The following is a 17,721-nucleotide window of genomic DNA, read 5'->3' as shown; positions in this document are numbered from 1 at the left end:
TCAGCCACCCAAGATCTCTGGAAATCTCTCTCCGGTTCACCTTTAAGCAACAGTTCAGACTAAGCTAGCTAAAGAGACAGAGGGTGAGAGGTGTGAAATAAGGCTGAGCTGATCACACTGCCCAGCAGGCAGCTGGCTGTCTCACAGGAAGCACGTCCCACCTGTAACAGCTGGTTCCAGTAGAAAAGCCAAGGACATGGCTGTGGTGGAGACTCTGTGTCCCTCTTAGTGCCATCCTATACAGAGGGTGGTGGAGGTCTGATGCCAGTGGGGATCCTTGCCTTGCTCCCATCCAAGTTATTATCCATATGGATGTGAATGTGCGGAGGAACTTTCACACATAGGAAGCAACTAAAGATGCTTTTAAATTAGCATTAATTTTTTGTTGACTTTTTCATCTTTCTCAGAATCACCTGTGGGCTCCCAAACAAAATATTTCCTCTGTAAAGGTGTGCTCTGATTCTATTTTTATTGTGAGGAAATTGCATACTTTTGTTGCTTCCTAACTCCAGTGAAGTCAAAGGAGTCCCAAACAGACTTGGAGACACCATCTACCTGAGAAGACAGTCACTGATTTTCAGAGGCATAGGCAAGGCTGGGAGCCAGAGGCCATGGCATGCTGAGAGTGGAAGGGCTCCCTGCTGCTGCCTTTGCTTCACCCCCTGACTCAGGAAAGTGTTTGTCTCGCTCAGGCCAATGATCCCACTGCAGCAGCAGGTTTCTGCCTTTCTGAGGCAGTATCTTCCAGCTACCAATGGTCTCTGTCTGTCCTGCCTAACCCCTACTTTGGTGCTGATAACCACAGGCTAGAAGAGCATCACTGAAAGGCTGTTGACCCTCGTCTAGTCCAATCCTTTGCCCTGAAGGCAGTGTCAGCTACACAACCATTCATAGATTAATAGACTTACATGCACAGCAACACTATCATGGCTGTACAGCAATCTGCTCACAGCTGATTTTATTTATTTATGTACATATTTGAGGCAAAGATTAGTTTAAAACCTATAAAACAGTAGGATATCCACAGTGCATAGCTGTGGGCTGACTCTTGGCATAAGGCTGAAAGCCTACAGGGTAAATGCTGCTTTGCTTGTTTGTGGTCCTAACTGGATTTTTCTTACTCCTGGTCCCTGCAAGAGGAAAGGAGTAGGAAACTGTGACTGCTCTGAGTCTTCAAGTTGCATATTGTATTTTTCCTATTTGTGTTATGGCATAAAAAATGTTTCTTTAAACAGGTGCTCTCTAACGCAACGGGCTCTGAGGCTTGATGTTGCCTACAGTGGAATCAGAAAGGCCTTCTTCCCAAAGGCTTGGAGACATCTGTGTCTTCACTCTGACACAGGCTAAACTGTGATGTATTTGCTTAAGCCTGGACGCAGAGAATCACTTGTACTTAAATCTAGGACCATGAAGGCTTTTTACAATCAGGGTCTCAGGGCATTATGTACAGGACTAGGAGATATCTTTCTTCAAGAGAACTCAATGTTATTATGAGGATTCAGTATCAGCACAGTGTTTAAAGCTCCCAAGCACTTTAATAATAATAATAGTAACAACAATAACATAGACATGGATGTACATGGGTGCAGGGACATGCTATATGCGCTTCTAGTTCGCATCTCCTCTTGCCTACAAAAAAGGCAGAAACTAAAACTAGATGAATTATTAACCTAAATGTGACTGCAACCCAGCTAATATGAGAACTCTTTTTGGTCATGGTGGAATTATTTGAGCTTCGGCTAATAATTAATAATGGAAACAGGGACATATATATATCATTCTAAAATTATTTTGCTTATGATAACTTTTGTCTGAAAGACAGACTCCATTGGTAGCTGTCTTCACTTTTCCTTTTCACATTTACTTTTATTGAAAACAACCTTATAAACAGAATCTGGATTTTCCAAGATCATCCTCATCAAGGCCTATGCTTTAAAAAAAAGTTTATGAACTAGTTTTCTATGGACAGTTTTTATCTGGATACAGGTCCAGTTGCATTCTACAAATAAATCCTACAACCTATTTCTGTATAGAAACTGAAATGGAGACAAAGCTTTCATTTCAAAATCTGCTTGGATTTTCAGATTGCATTTATGGCATGGGTTTCCAAAGATTGACTTTTTTGCTTTCAAACTGCATTAATAGCATTAGGCCTCAATTAATCAGATTCAAAATTTGGAAACAAAGAAAGTATTTTGTCTGTATAATCACTGAGAGGCCATATACCAGGATCTTTTCTTACCAGCCTTTTTAATGATTATTTCAGTCCAGATTTTTTTTTTTTTTAAGGAACCGCTAAAATCTAGGCTTTGAATTTTGTAAAGGAGCCTGCTGCCCAACGCACTTCTCAGCAAGATAAGAGCAGAATGGCATTTGCAGAAATGTTTAGCTATCTCTCTAACAATCCTGCTTGGTTGTGGGCCCCTTGGTAACAGCTTGGCAAATCTGCAAAAGGAATGCGACTATATAGTTTGTGTGTGGATTGTTGAGTCATTATAGCCTCCAAATTGCACAGCAGATCATTAATCATAGGCCAAGATAGGCAATCACTGCAGAAACCTGATGAAAAGGCTCCAGAATAATGCCTGCTAAATCATGTTTAACATGCAGACCTTGCCTGTGCAGATATGGAAAGGGGGAGGTAAGGAAAAAAATTATTCCCCTTTTAGGAAAGAAAACTTCTACTTATCTTTGATTTGCATTCAGCCCTCCCTCAATAGTCCTTAAGCCTGTTATTTAATTCATTTTGGTGCCAGGTCCCATCACAAAGCGAAAACCCTAACCAGGACCTATGCAGTCTATGACCTCCAAACCCCCTGTCTTTTCTTGTCAGTTCTATGTCATTTGTGCAGTTGAACTCCACCAATTTGAAATGCTGACCTCTTCCATAGACAACCTTATTCTCCTTGAGTGAAAGAAAGGGCCAAGGCCTACAAACCACTCAAGCGAGAGATGGCAAGAAAAGAGAAAAGTGGTTGACTCGTAAATCAATTTCCACAGCCCACCCAAAACCCACACGAACAATAACGATGGTATTTTTTAAAAGTTGTGCTGTTGTGGTTTTCTTAATTGAGCTTATTCTTTTTAGAAAAAGTTTTGAGCAAAGCAAAATTGTTTGTTCAGGGTGTAAAATTAGACCAGATTCTGCTCCAAATCCACTTCAGACCAGGGTATATTTATATCAAACCTCCATTCCCACCTGTCATCTGCACAGAACAGGAGCATAGCCTCACAACAGGTCTTTGTCTGCACTGGAAGAGGTGGCAATACCTAAAGAAAGGGAAATGTTTGGGGTATGAATGTGATCTCAGTCTGTGCAGTACCAGTATGCAGGCAGAGCGATGGTACCTGTCTTTGTGCCGCACAGCCTGCCCATATGGAGGTAGTTGTGCAGCTCTGTCTTTGGGCCCTGCCAGGCTCACGTGTGTGTCTGTGGCCTGTCTGAAGCCCCTGGTGTCCTGTGAACAGTGGAAGAACATGCACACATAAGGGCTGCATCAAGCGAAGCACATGCACCGCGCAGTACGGACACGCGAGCGGGCGCGCAGGCAAAGAAGCCAGCGAGAAACCTGCCACCACACAGTGAGGCAAATTTTTAAAGACCTATATTACACTCCCTGGGGGTCTGATCCTGCCTGTGTTGCTCTCTCAGGAAGGTTTCCTACTCCTCAGGTGGTCTCATTGGATTCAATAGCTGTGTCTTTGAAGAGCAGATGCAGAAATTGCCTGGAGCACACCATGCCCCAGGCCCCCATCCACATTAACATCTTTCTGCTTTTCAGGGGCCTGGATCTGGCTGTGCTATTTCTTATTGCATAGTCACATCTCTTGGTTTAAGTCTGGGACATCCTTAAAGAGCATTACCCATCTTCTCAGATGGAAAGAGCCCCTCTTCCCTGCCAGACTGGTGTTTCTCAGTCCTGCTCTCCCAAGATCTTCTGCCAGTTATGACTAGTTAGTCTCTGTCAGCAGAGGCAGGTCCAACCCTTAGGTTGAACACAGCAAATTAATCTTTTAAATTTTCTCAGTGACTGGGTTTAGTTCTATATCCACCCAAAGCTTAGAGTCACTTACAACATATTTATACAAACCCACGGCAGAAAAAAATCTCTGGGAGCAATTAAATACAATGTCGCTGCCTTGGCTACTCACATCCTTGGAGCCACTGAAGGTAGTATCACCATGTGCTTCTCTTTTGTTATTTTTTTCCCTCTACCTCTGGCATTGGCCCTTTCTGAACTACTCAAACCTTCCCTCCAGCCTCACTTTCTTGAAACAGAATGATGGTACTTTGTGATCTGAAAATTCTCAATACCTTACAAGCAAAATACGATGTGATGTGCTGTTATGAAGGTAGGAAAGTTACTCCATCAGAAAAGAAATACCTACAATGGCAGACTAACTCCTCCAAGGAACCTGGCCTATTGCATGGGATTTTCTCTAAATTTCTGTGAAAATGCTGGTAGGATATGATCAATGGGAGGGGTTCCTCATCTGGGAGAACAGATGCTCCAAAGGAATCTGCCTGTGGAGCCTGCTTAGCCACCATGCCCCCATCACGTCTGTGCCTGCTTGCTGTGGGGCTTACCAGCTCCGAGCCCTTGGGCAGAAGGGAGATTTGGAGCTGTTTATCCCACTTGACCCTCCATACAGATGACCTTCCATCATCTGGGGCCAGCTGATGCTAAGCAGTAAATTAAATTCAGTGGCATGCTGTCTCAGTTCTCAATGGTGTTTTAGTGCGAGTGTCGGAGCCCGTAGAGCAGGGCTCATTACACGCTGCTGCAGCAGCTGGAGCTGGGGGGAGTGTCAAGCTCATTACCTTTTATAATATGCCCACTGATGGAGCTAGGTGTGCTCTAGATGGATTTGTCAGAGGCCAGCACTTTTGTCTGGGGGTGAAGCATTGCGTTAATCTGACAGGCAAGTCTCCACATTATGCAAAAGGAAGAATTCAACAGGAAACAGATGCGTGGGGATAAAAATTAATCAATGTTTTTGCAACCTGCACCTCTGAATGCAGCGTCTGTAGCAGTAGAAAGAATATATCCTCTCCTTCCTCATCTCTTTTCCTCAGCAAATGAAAGCTTATGGTAAGCAGTTTGCAAAGTTTGAGTCCAGTTCAGTGAAATCCTCATGTGTTACTGAAGTTTCCAGCAATAATTTTGTTGGCTTTCTTGGTCAGGTCTGTGTACATCATTGTCAAGCAGCCCAACAATTCCGAGATGATTTTGCTCCTGAATTTGTGAAGTAATGTGCCAAAACCTTTATCTGATTGCTCTTCTTACTATTCTTGCATACACTTCCATGCAAAGCTAACCTTCTAACACTGTTTTGTTTTGAATGCATTGCAACATGTTTCAATAGTCATATGCATTCACCTAATTTGTTGTACTCCAGAAAAAAATGTGACGTGCCTGTAAGGAAGAGACAATGGCAAAATTAGAGAAGAAAACTGGTGGTGGCCAGACTTCCTGGATAGATAAGGCATATCTTGGATCCATTCATTAAAATCTAGATCTTTGGTGAAAAAATACCTCAAATGTATAACGATGAAGTCAGAAGAACAGGGCTTGCAGAGAGTCCCTTGCTGGCTACTGTCTATACACCACAGCAGTGGACAGCTGAACTGGAAAATTCAAGAATAACTCATTTGTCATTGCAGACTGTATTCCTGGGGGCTTCGTTTCTTAAGACTTCTAAGGATAAAAACCTCTTTCTGTAATTCTCAGCTCATTAGTACTTACTGTTTGCAGCCACTGGGTTACTGATGGTGTACAATGTCCCTGCTAGAGGAGCAAGAAAAGTTTACAGAGCTAGGAGGAGGTGAGCTCAAGGGAATGCACTGACATTGTACACCTTGTCCTTCCAGTGCCCCTTGATTCACATTTCTCACATCCCTGTTAGAAGAAGTAGGCTGCTGTATCAGGTGGGAACCTTACACAGGCCCATCACTGGGGCAGACAATTTTAATTTCCTGTTTTCTTAGAAAGGGAGATGGCAAGGATACCTGTGAGTGGTCTGAATTACAGCAGCAGCAGCTAGCAGGCATGCATTTAACAGTGGTGTTAATAAGGCTCATGCTCCTGGTCATGTCTCACAGAAGTAGCTGTTCAGCCCCTGCTTCCTTTCATGCTGTGGTGTCATCTGGCACAGCTAGATCCTTGTTTGGGTTATTTAATTGCTTCTTTGCCTGCCTAACGCAAACTCCATTTGTAGCTGGGCTTTTGGGCACTCGGACCCATGACTGCAGTGCATTTAGTAAGCACTCTGCTCTGTCTGTAGGCAGTATTTCACACAGTAACCCAGTGACTTTATTCAGTTTGCTGGTCCCCAACATTATTGTCACTCTGCATCATTTACCAATACAATTTTCACAAACAAAATTAGTCATTGCAATGTAGGTGTATGGAAGCTGTCCCACTCTGGAAGGATTCATTAAAATTCCCATAATAGTCTCCTTGTCAGGACCCTTGCCTGCTGTCTGGGAAGTATTTCAACAAGTCTGTCCTACTGTTGTGTTAATTAAACATTGTTCTATTTATGAATGCTCCATTGGTCCGTAGCAGTTCCCCACACAGAGAGAGAGGAGTAGTGGTAACTAGAAGTGAAGTGCCAAGAAGATGGGGGTTGGCCATGCAGAGAAGCCAAGGGACAACCCAGACTGAGTAAAGTGCCCCTCTTGGATCTGTCATTGTCCTCATCACCTGCCCTGGGGCTGCAGTGGTCTTCTGAGGTTAAACTTTGGAGCAGGGGAGGAGGGAAGGAGGTTTGCTCACTGCTTTCTCCAGCAGCTATTTTATTTCTGTTTGTCTGTACATTGTAATCTCCTCACAGTGATAGCCACAGGGTGTTGGAGAAGAAGAAAATATATCTGAAAATACATCTGCCTTCAGAAAGAGAACAAATAGGTGAATTAAGGACAAAGCCATCATCCTCCTTTGTTTATTTCACACTCCTGCCAGCCTTCTCCACAAGATTCTTGATTTGCACTAACACATCTCTTCTGACATGTGCATGAACACAAGGAGAGGGACCTGCAGGAGCCCTGGGGTGCTGCTGACTGCTACAGAATAGTCCCCTGGGGCTGGCACTGCCAGGGTGTCAGGAGTATCTGCTCAGCATTGCTCTTTCTGTACACTCCCATCTTACTCATCAGAGCCCTGCTCTGTGCTGTACATGGCGCTGCTGTTTGCTAAGACCCCCTAAGACCCCCTCTCCCTGTCATGATATCTGTGACTTTCTGCCACAGCCTCTTGCACTGCATCCTGACACTGCAGGTCCATTCCATCCTCCTTTCCTTGCACATGAAGAGACAATTGCCAGCATTTTTACCCAGCATTATTTTCTACAGGCTTGCTGGTCTCAGAGGCAGAAGAAGTTGGCCACCATCCTCACCCACAAGACCCTAAGGGGCAGAAGCCAAACATTTGGTGAAGACCAGGGGGATTTGGGATTCCTGTAGGTAGTACCTGCTTATTAGATCCTTCTGAAGGCTTCATCTGTGCTTTCTTCTTGATTTTCTGGTCTCCTTCCATCCCACACTTATTCTCAATATGCTGTGCTAGTGAGAGATGTGAGAATGTCTACATGAAGATGTTTGCAAATGGATATTTACCCTGGAAGCTGGTTCAGGCATAACTCTCAAGTTGGTGCAGCCCCAGATATGAAAAGCAGGAGGCCAAAGAGGTAGAGGAGAAGGAAACAAAAAACTGAGAGCAGAAATTATAAAGTGCTGCCAGGCTCATCCATGGACATACATCTGTCTAGAACCTTAATTGGCTACTGAATTCCAACTTCAAATCATCGAGCATGCAAAATCTGTGAGAACCACATGAAACTCTGGAGTTCATCTGAGCAGCAACACAGCCAGGAAGAGATGGAAGTGATACTCTGGCAGTATGGAAGTTGTGCCTCCTTTTTTTTTCATAGGCACTGTAAATGTCCTTGCTAAGTCAGGAGTCATAACTAGGTAGGCCCACATGGTGTGCATCAGAGTAACCTAAAATGTGCTTTGCTATGAAACTTAAGATGAAGTAAAGTATGTCCCACTGCCTGTATTTCAGACTTTTTGATCAGCTGCTCCAAATGGAGTCTGTATGGCATGGAGGAATTTATACACATACATATATGTGCAACTAAAAGAAACTGCAAGTAAACTCTTGGGTCTTTAAACAATGCCTTTCATCTGAAAGTTTCAAAGGGCTGGTTATTAGTGGTTAAAGTGACCCTTTGCTTGTAGACCAACAGTCTGCTATTATTCCATTTATTGTCTTAAATCTACTGCTATCCCACAGAGACACAGTAGTGGATGTAGGCAGGACTCTGGGTTTTGTATCAGCTGGTTCTACCATCATTTGCTGCTGTATCCCCTGAGATGCAAAAGCAAAGATCTCCAGTACAGAGACACTAAAGTATGTGCTTAAATGTGACTGCCATTTAAGAGGCAGGCTGCCTTCCTGCCTTGCTCACAGAAACCTCCATCACCCTCTTGCAGGCCCTTGGCAAAGCAGGGTGGGGAACCTCCCTGTGCTGTTGCCCAGGCTGTGTTTGTCCTGGATGTGACGCAGGACTTTGCGCTCCCGCACTGTCAGTCAGGTGCCTTTCAGGAGCACTGTGTTCACATCTACAAGTGCACACATGAATTATTGTTTACTCAATAACCAATCAAACAAATTCTCTCCTATTCAAAGCAAACCACAATGATAAAAGAGAGCTGATTTCCACTATTATGAGCACCGATTGATGTCTTCCCTTCTCTTGACTGTCTTTATTTCACAAACAGGTGGCTTTTTTTTTTCTTTTTATCTTTTTCATTTGGAAATGTCATCACCACTTAATTAGCAATGTGTTGTTACCTGAAAGTAAGAACAAACCTATCTTAGGCCATATGGCAGGGTTTTAATCTGTACTGTCACGGTATAATCATGTCGAAATGGCTTCCCTTTTCAGTCAAAACTGCATTTCACACTTTACTAATATGGGGCTTTTCCTTTCCTGTTCCAGAGTAATATCATCCTGCCAGTCCAGCAAGTGCAAATTAAAAGAGCTCCAAGCTGTGACCAGCAGCAGGAGGGGAGAGTGAGCAAAAGAATGGTGTGACTGGTGGGGAGGGAGGAGGACCCCATCCCAAAACTGGAACCTGTGGTCTTTCTGTGATCTGCTTCTGTGAAACTAGACCAAATGAGTTTGGGCTCCATTTCAGAAGAAAGTTCCCCGCCCCTTTAGCAGAGGCCTGGATTATGCCACTGGGGCTGGTTATAGGGTGTCTTTGGGAAGTTTACCTTTCCTTCCCCAGTGCTATTGGGACTATATAGAAGCAGAAAGCAAGAAAGCTACATGTTTGTGTAAAGCAGGAGTGACCAGTGGAAAACTTTGCAACTTGACTGCTGCAGTTGTTTACAGGGTCTAAGAGAAGATCGAAACACATTTTTTGTTGGGTGACATTTTCAAAGGAATTTTGCTCTGAAGCAACTTGCAGGTAACATATTGGGCAACATACAGATGTTTACTCTGATGTTCTAGGATATGTAACTGTCATTTTCTGGGTAGTAGGTGAAGATGAAAAACTGGCTTGAACTGTGTTTGCAGTGGGATAAAAGGAAACATGGGTTGTCTGTCCCCCAGCAAAATAAGGCAGACTATTAGCATGCACTGGCTCTTCCCACAGCACCTTGCACAAAGCAGAGTCTGGATCAGAGATCCCCTCGATCTTGCCAGTTTTCTCATGTTCGTCCAATGCTGCATATCCCCAGGCACCTGTGAGAAACTACTTGTGGTCTCTGTTTAGCACTTGTGGATCTCGGGCTAAAATGCATTGAGTTAGGACAAAGTCACAGCCAGCAATGAATCTAGATAGCTTCAGTCCAGGATCAATGCCCTTAGTTTACCATCCCTGCATTTTTGTCCATCTTAGCCCTCTGCAATTAGAATAATAAGTACCAGGTAGCCAGATAGAGGGAGAAAAAGTATCTCTTGAGACTTCTCCCCTCTCCTAATGGCTGCCTGTGTTTCTCCAGGACAGAGGACTCAGAGCCAGTGAAAGTCCCCGTGCTCAGCGAGGCTTTTCTTTCGCTTACATCCTTCAAGGGACATATCTGGCTCCAAAGCCACAGGAAATCCCTGCCTTCTCTGAAGGAGAGCAGCAAGTACCATTTTGCCTGGATGTGCTGTGCTGCTCCAGGGTGTGCGTGGGATGGAGGGCTGGGGCCCCTGTCCCCAAGGTTAGTTTCTTCCCCACAGGATATTTAGGAATCACCCAGCTCTCTAACCACGGGCAAAGTCTGATGTCTTTCACATTCTGTCTGAACTGTGTTGCTGTATCCCTTTACAGATATAACCCCTAGAACACCTCAGATTGGAGGGTTGGAGATACTCCTTTCCTTCAGTCACTTTGTATTTTGCTGGAATTACATTTTTTCAATCCACGTATCAATGCTACAATGCACAGCAGTAATCTCTTCCACACTTTCCCACCCAGCAGAAGGCTGAGTATAGAAGCTGCAGAGTACTGATCTGCTCCTTATCAGTTATTAACATATGCACGTATTTGCAATGAGACAACAAAGGCAACAAGGGCAAAAGAAAAAAAAAAGAATTTAAGTGATGGTCTGAGGTTTTGCTCCCAGTAAGAGAAGAACCAGAGCTCTCTTGTTATTTAAATGACTGGTAAAAATCTGTGCTTTGGCCAGGAAAGTCAAAGTCTAACTGTTCACTTACAGCAATGAACATCAGTGCAGGGGAAGCTTTAAATATTTTAGTATCCTTGTCAATAGGTATTTAACTAGGGAAAAGGACTCAAGCATATGGGTTGTTGATCTGGCTAGCTAAAGCTGTACATTTAAAACACATTTTCCTAAAAATTTCTAAAGAGTAAGATGGCTCTGGTGCTATACATGAGCACATCTTCTCTGACATGAGGTCCTTCAGCCCAGCTGCAGGCTGGCCACACTGGACATCTGCATGGCCACAGACATGGAAACTTAGAAATGCCGTGCTGCTATTTCACCAGGTACCTCATGTGTTTTGCAGGGCTGGTGCAGGAAAATGTTGAAGGTGCAGAGGGACAGTGTGAGCGCATGTGTATGTGTGTGTATGTGTGTGTGTGTGTGTGTGTGTGTGTGATGGTCCTGAGAGCAAATATAATTCTGGAACATGAAACAGAAAGATGAATATCAAGTTAGAGCATCCAGCTGCAGGTCCTTTCCCCTTCTTTTTTCAGCTTTTGGATGAACTGCAAAGCTGAGGGGGACTGTTAACTGCCCAGGCCTGTCCATTTGTATCTCTCTCTCTTTACTTCTCTGTCCCTAACCCAAGCCCGCCCCCCCCCCCCCCCCACCCCCCCCGCCCTGCAGCTCCAGAGGGTGGAGGTGCGATTCGCTATGCCCGTTTTTTATTTCCAGCACGCTTGACAGGCTGGGCGAGGAAGGCGTTAATGTTTTCTGACAGGCCTCCTCTAATTGTTGGAGCTTTTCTTCTCTGCCTTTTCTGTGAAATTCTGACTTAGGCGAGCAGCATAACAAAATGCTGTGGCATTGAAATGTGCGCTTGCACTACACTGGGCTCGGGGAAACAGCATTATTCATGAAGATTTTCAGCTGTTTTTGTCTTTTAACTAACCTTTGAGTTTGATCAGAGGCTAGCCGGGCTCCCTTTCTCAAAAGGCGGTCTTGGCAACCCGACAATGGAGCCAAACTGTTTTCCCTGTTAAAGAGATAACTATGCCGTTGAGTTGGTACATGGGGGAAATTAATCTTCAGGCGCATACAAATGATAGCTTTACCTCGGTCTGCAATCTCCTGCATGGGATTATTAATAGGACGGGGGTAAGGAGCAGGAGAAATTCAGACTGGGGCAGGGAACTTTAAAAAAAAAATATTCGCAACCCTAAGCCCATCATCCCTTTTGATTGTATAAAGCCTGCGATTGATTCTTCACCACTTGCCTTTTGCAGCAGGAATTAGCCCCGCATTGTGCGGCCTGACACGCTAAGAGCTCGCTCGCTTGGGAGCTCGAAGTTGCTGCGCACTGGGACGGACCAGGGGGGGTGGGGGCGACCGGGGGGCCGCTTCTCCCCTCTCCCCTTTCCAAGAGGCGAGAAGCAGGGAGACGCAGAATCGCCCCACACTTCAAGTCGGGCTAATCCCTGAATGCACTGAGTAATACGCGCTGCATTATGGAGCGGTGAGCCAGGGCGTCCCGTGTGTGTCCCCCCCGCCCCCGCCCGGCCGCGCCCGCCTCGCCTTGGGCAGGTGCCCGCTCCCCTCGCGTGCTGCCGGCCCCGGCCGCCGCTCGGCCCGGGCAGCGCGGAGCGGAGCGGGGCGGGGAGAGCGGGCGGGCGGCAGCTGCGGCGGGCGCACGCCGCCCCCGAGCCCGGCGGGCCCCCGCCGCGCCGCCGCCGCCGGGATAAAGGCTGAGGCACGACACGCGCGGGGACAGCGCTGCCCGCTGCCTGCCCGGCCCCCGCCGCCCCCCCGCCTGCCCCTGCGAGCCCGCACACAAAAGGCAGGACCTGCGCCGCGGGGAGGGGCAGGAAAGAAAAAGGAAGAAGGAGGGGGAACAAACAAACAAACAAACAAAAAAAAAAAAGGGAAAAAGAGAGGGGGAAAAGAAAGATTTTTAAAGCAGGGACAGAATCCCCGGGCTCCCCAAAACCCAGTGCTAGCGGGGCTGGGTGCGGGTCGGCGCCTCTCTCTGAGGGGAAGGTGAGAGGAGGGCTGGGGGCAAGAGGAGGCTCATAGGGGTGCCCACAGGCCTTCCCGGGGACCGGACCTGGGGGGCTTCCCCCTCCATTCTTACCTGTGCGGGAGGGGTGGAGGGCGCGGAGGCTCCGCGGGGCCGGCGCTGCTCCCGCGTGCGTAAAAAAGTTTGGGCATAATATAGCATCACAGGGGAGGCTGTGGGGAGAGGGCAGCGGAGGAGCAGGAATGGGGAGTGAGGGGAAATTCCACGCCGCGGGGAGGCTCCCCCCGACTCCCACCCGGCTCCGCGGGCGCGGATCTCGCGGGCCGTGGTGTGGGGAGGCGGGGGCAGGGCTGCCTGCCTCCGCGGGCCTCGCCGTGCTACCTCGCCGCTGCCCGAGGGTCTTGGCTTGGGGGAGGGCACACACCCCGGGATTGGCATGTGTTAACGGGACACTTTTCCTGCATTACGATAAATAAACACACAGGTAGATAAATTAATAAATCCGTGGCAAAGCAACCTTCATCTGCACACACATCCCCTCTCCGCTCCTCTTCCCCCCCACCAAATCCTGAGTAGTTCTAAAACTTATACTGCGCCCAAAGAAGTCCCTGATTTATGGAGTTTACTAATGCTAACTGAATACTGTCTGTCAGGCAGCGCTGAAAGGCTCTCCGCGCTAATACAAGAAAAGGCTTTGTGTTGCTAAGCGATTAGAGCAGATGTAATGAGATTTACCCCAATCCTGCTTTGCCCTTTCCCTATCTTGAGTAAAATTGTGTGTGTGTGTTTTCTTTCTTTCTTTCTGTCTTTCTTTCTGGAGGGGGCTGAGGGGAAAAGGGAGGGAGGAGGTGGTGAATTTCTGAGCCTGTCTTATACATTGTAGCGAACAACAGCGTAACTTTGCCTTTAGTTTAATGAGTCTGGATATTTACTATTCAGAAGTGAGCAAAAAAGAACACCTGTCTACACAAGGAAGAGAAATTTCGCCTTTGTAACAGAATGAAACATTATCCTAATGTTATATTCATAGCTATAAATTACTCGCTACACTTTCTTTGCATACCTTATCTGTGCACTTGCAAAAGTGGGTAAATAAAAAGGGAGATGCTGTAAAGGGAGAGCGGATGGCGGCATATAACGGTTATTATTTTCATAACTAAACATTAGTTCCACGAGCGGTTAAAACAATGAGTGTTTGTGCTAAAGTAATGAGGGATTTCGTGACCCCACCGTGTCCCGTCCTTCCGTCCCGTCCTCCCCCCTCTCTTCCCTCCCCCCCCCCCGCGATTAAATCACGTATTGATCATTTCAGGGCATGGGGGGAGGAGGCGAAGGGGCAAATGTGTGTATACTTTTAAAGCAATGTAGGAAGGACATTGACATACACACGTATAAACATCCATGTGTGCATATGCGTCCTTGCACATATCTATCTCTATCTCTAATCTATAGTTACACATACACACACACACAGAGGAAAGGAAAATTCCGGGCTCCTCCACCAAAGTTTTTCCCTCTTCTTTTTTAAAAATAGCTCATCCCTCACAACTCGACGGCACATTTGTAGCGGAGCAGGCTAGATTTTTTTTTTTTCTTTTTAACTCCGTACGACACACTGGCTCTCCCCTGTCTTTGTTGGGTTTTTTTTCTCTTTTTTTTTCTTTTTCTTTTTTTTTTTTTTTTTGTAAGATGCATTTTGCGCTTTGCTTTCCGCTTGGCTTGGTGCACGCAAACTGAATTTGCAAGTGATGCAGGAGCCAGGCGAAAAGAAGGCGAATTCTGGTCACGTCCTTACTAACTGACAACAAGCAGGCTAGCCAAAAAAAAAAAAAAAAAAAAAAAAAAAAAAGCGGGGAATGGGGGGAAGAGTACAATTTCTTTTTGAGTCTTGGTAATGGGATACTTTTACAGGCAGATCACGCTATTTGGGCAGAATAACAAGTTTGGAAAGACCGATATCTCTACGCTGCCACCTATTTCTACTAGTCAATTTATTTATTTAATTTTATCTCCCTTCGCCTCGCTTCCCTTCTTTCCCGCGACGGTTTTATTTACCCAGCCACTGCCTCCGCAGAGGCAACACAGCGCCCCATGTTTTGGGTGGCGGCGGCTGTGCCATCCCCCGTATTTTTCTGTCCCGTTGGGTCAGAGCCGCGGAGGAGGACAGGGTCACACCGCCGAAACGCGGCATGGAGCGCCCTCTTTTTTTAAGAGTTGGGCTTTGGGGAGAATTCTGTAATGTGCAGTGATTTCAGGAAGGACAATGCAAGCATTAATCATCCCCTCGCCTTTTGATTTGGGTACACATTTGCAACACAGAAGGGCAAGAAAACAATGGTGATAGCGCTACATCTTTGCATATTTATATAGAGATAGATAAAGATATATATGTTACATCCATCAGATACAAACACTTCATATGCAACTTAGCTCCGGTATAACATCAATTAACATTCTGTCCTTACATTCACCGTTGTCAACAGCAGAAAGAAAAAAAAAAACTGCATGCGGTAGGCAGCTGATCATTTTAATTTTAAAAAAGTTTTATTACGAAACTAGTTGGTATAAAATAGGGTTATACAGGACCTTTGTAAGTTTTTAATAAAACAGTAAGAAAAGGCAGTGGTGTCGGGGTTTTTTTTGTTTGTTTGTTTGCTTCTCTGGTTTTTCTTTTTTTTCCTTTTTTTTTTTTTTTTCCCAAAAGGCAGCATATGAAAACAAATGGCTACCGTTTTGCGTTTGGACAATAGCTGCATAAACTTTGTTCACTTTGAACATTGTTTAATGACATTATTAATACATTAACAAAGTTTCTATAAAGTAAGACACATTGGTGCTAAAGTACATCTGGAGGAAATCCAAGTCCTTTACAAAACCACATACAAAAATGGCAGTTGTAAGGTAACGTTGACTACGAGTCTAAACATGAAGAGGTAATAAGCATTACATATTAAAAAAAGTATCAAGATATACACATTTTAAACCATTTGTACAAAACCTCTATAAATCTCTCTCTCTCTTATGTACAAAAATAGCTTAATATATCCCCAACGGGGTTAGGATAGATACAAATAGATTTTCTTATCATAAAAAAATTCACCAAAAAAAAAAAAGATTGGAAGCATTCTATGGTGGAAACGAGAGGAAAAGCTTGGATCGAGGGGAGGGAGAGGCACGGGTACATGGCGGGTAGACGGGGCTCCAGGGACTTCTTTGAGTACAGCATAGCTTAACTTCAGCATCTCCACAGACATCGGGAAACTAACTTTGTCCGCAGATGATGAACGCCAGTCTCTGAAGGGCCGCGGTGGCGGCGAGGTGCGGAGAGGGCCGCCTTTCTGCTGAGGAGGAGGAAGAGGAAGAAGAGCTCCTCCGCCGGCCGAGGGGCGCAGCGCCCTTTTCCGCGGCCCGGGGCTCCCCCGTCGGACACCCGCTCCGCCGGGGCGCAGTCCGTGGCAGTACGACGGAGTGCAAAGGCCGGCCGGTCTCCAGGGCGGGGGGCGACCGCCCCGACCACCCCCGCGGCGCGCAGCGCTGTGCCCACTCGCCGAGAGACGTGCCCGCACCGCCCTCCGACGGCAAGGGAGCTGGAAATGCAACAGGTGGATTTTTGTCACTCTGTGTGTGATCTGGTTTTGCGTGTTTTTTTTTGGTTTTTATTTTTTTTCCCTTTTGCAACTGTCCTGTAACAATAAAAGAGAGAGGAGATCAGAGCCGCGCCGGGACCGGTGCAGCTCCGGGCCTCAGAGCCGCTCGTAAGTACCGCGGGACACGCGGTGCCCGCCCGCGGGGGCAGCCCCAGCTGCGCCCCCTCCCCAGGGGGCTGCGACCCCGCCGCCCCGCGTCCGTCCCCCCCGCTATCCCCCCGGCATCCCCCGGCCCTCGGCGGGCGCCTACCCACCTGCCGAGAGGGCGGCCGGCGTTCAGAACCAGCTGGTGAAGTCAAGAAGCTCCTGCTCCTCAGGGCTGAGTGGGTCGTAGGAGCCCTCGTCGGAGGAGTAGGAGGAGACGGGGGAGCCCGCCATGGAGTTCATGTCATGGGAGTAACTAGGCGAGATGGTGGGCGAGAGGACGCCTGCCTGGAAGGCGGCGCTGACGGCGTCATGCTCGTCGAGCAGCTGCTGCAGGGCGCGGATGTACTCGACGGCGGAGCGGAGCGTCTCCACCTTGCTCATCTTCTTGTTGGCAGCGCCGTTGGGGACGTGCTCCCGCAGCGTGGCGAAGCCCAGGTTCACCAGCTTCACCCGGTTGCGCTCCCGCTCGTTGCGCCGCGCCACGGCGGCCGGCTGCTGCTGCGGCAGGCTGTACCCAAACCCGCTGAAGTTGAGCCTCCTCTTGCAGCGCATCAGCTCCGGCGAGGCCGAGCGCTGCCGCTTGGCCGCCCGCGGCGCCGAGGGCTTGCCGCCCGGAGAGGGCTGCCCGCCCGCCGGGCTGAGCTGCGGCGGCGGCGCCCCCGGGGGCGGCCCCGGAGGGGCGGCGGCAGCGGCGGCGGCCACCGCCGCGGCGAAGAAGCACGCCGGCTGCAGGAAGGGCGGCTGCCCGGTGGCGCTGGACATCCTGGCGGGGCTGCCGCTGGCCATGGGCGCGGGGGCGTCCTGCGAGGCGGGGGCGCCCGAGTGACGGCCGGTCCCCGTCCCCCCACCACCACCACAAAAAAAAAGGAAAAAAAAAATCAAAAAGAGAAAAAGGAAAAACTTGCGACGTTCAGTTTAAAATTAAAAAAAAAAAAAAAGAGCTAGGAGACAGACGGCAGGGGAAAGGGACAGCGGCGACCGACGGGAGCGGACGGCGGAGCCGGGCGGGCAGCGGGGACGGCGGGCGGCTCTGCCCGCCCCCCTCCCTTTCGCCCTCCGTGCGGCGGCCGCGGGGAGGCTCGTGGCGCTCGCGTGTGCGCAGGCTGCTTTGCAAAGCCCCTTTTGCAAAAAAGTGGCTGAGGATTGTGTCTCTTATAAGGGGCGGACGGGGCTCGCCCCCCCCCCCCCCCCCTTCTCCTACACGCACACACACACACACACACACACACGCACTCTCCCCCCC

At 47.8% G+C, this 17,721-nt stretch overlaps 1 protein-coding gene and 1 long non-coding RNA gene across 3 annotated transcripts in view; both read right to left on the bottom strand.

Annotated features, from left to right (window-relative positions):
* Nucleotides 1-13,104, bottom strand: part of LOC125325407 — a 64,709-nt gene extending 51,605 nt beyond the window's left edge. The window contains exons 1-2 of the long non-coding RNA XR_007203318.1: nucleotides 12,799-13,104; nucleotides 11,620-11,703 (exon numbers count right to left, since the gene is read on the bottom strand). This is a non-coding gene — a long non-coding RNA (uncharacterized LOC125325407). The remainder of the gene's footprint in view (nucleotides 1-11,619; nucleotides 11,704-12,798) is intronic.
* Nucleotides 13,105-15,025: 1,921 nt separating this feature from the next.
* Nucleotides 15,026-17,683, bottom strand: ASCL1 (achaete-scute family bHLH transcription factor 1). Of its 2 annotated transcripts, none has more exons than XM_048302674.1 (2): nucleotides 16,586-17,683; nucleotides 15,026-16,271 (listed from the first exon to the last, which is right to left on the bottom strand). In XM_048302674.1, the coding sequence occupies exon 1, from the start codon at nucleotides 17,262-17,264 to the stop codon at nucleotides 16,608-16,610; it is 657 nt and encodes a 218-aa protein (XP_048158631.1). In that variant the 5' UTR covers nucleotides 17,265-17,683; the 3' UTR covers nucleotides 15,026-16,271; nucleotides 16,586-16,607. The 2 variants fall into 2 exon arrangements, with proteins under 2 accessions (XP_048158631.1, XP_048158630.1); XM_048302673.1 differs by having other exon boundaries at nucleotides 15,026-16,367; nucleotides 16,586-17,682.
* Nucleotides 17,684-17,721: the final 38 nt, after the last annotated feature.

The sequence above is a fragment of the Corvus hawaiiensis genome, chromosome 4 (assembly GCF_020740725.1).
Source record: "Corvus hawaiiensis isolate bCorHaw1 chromosome 4, bCorHaw1.pri.cur, whole genome shotgun sequence".
NCBI classification, from domain to species: domain Eukaryota; kingdom Metazoa; phylum Chordata; class Aves; order Passeriformes; family Corvidae; genus Corvus; species Corvus hawaiiensis.
Note: the sequence above shows the minus strand (reverse complement) of the source record. Positions and strands in the feature narration are given on the sequence as shown.

Excerpts from the sequence above, each read along its gene's own strand:
- ASCL1 (XM_048302674.1), bottom strand. The coding sequence starts at position 17,264 with ATGGCCAGCGGCAGCCCCGCCAGGATGTCCAGCGCCACCGGGCAGCCG.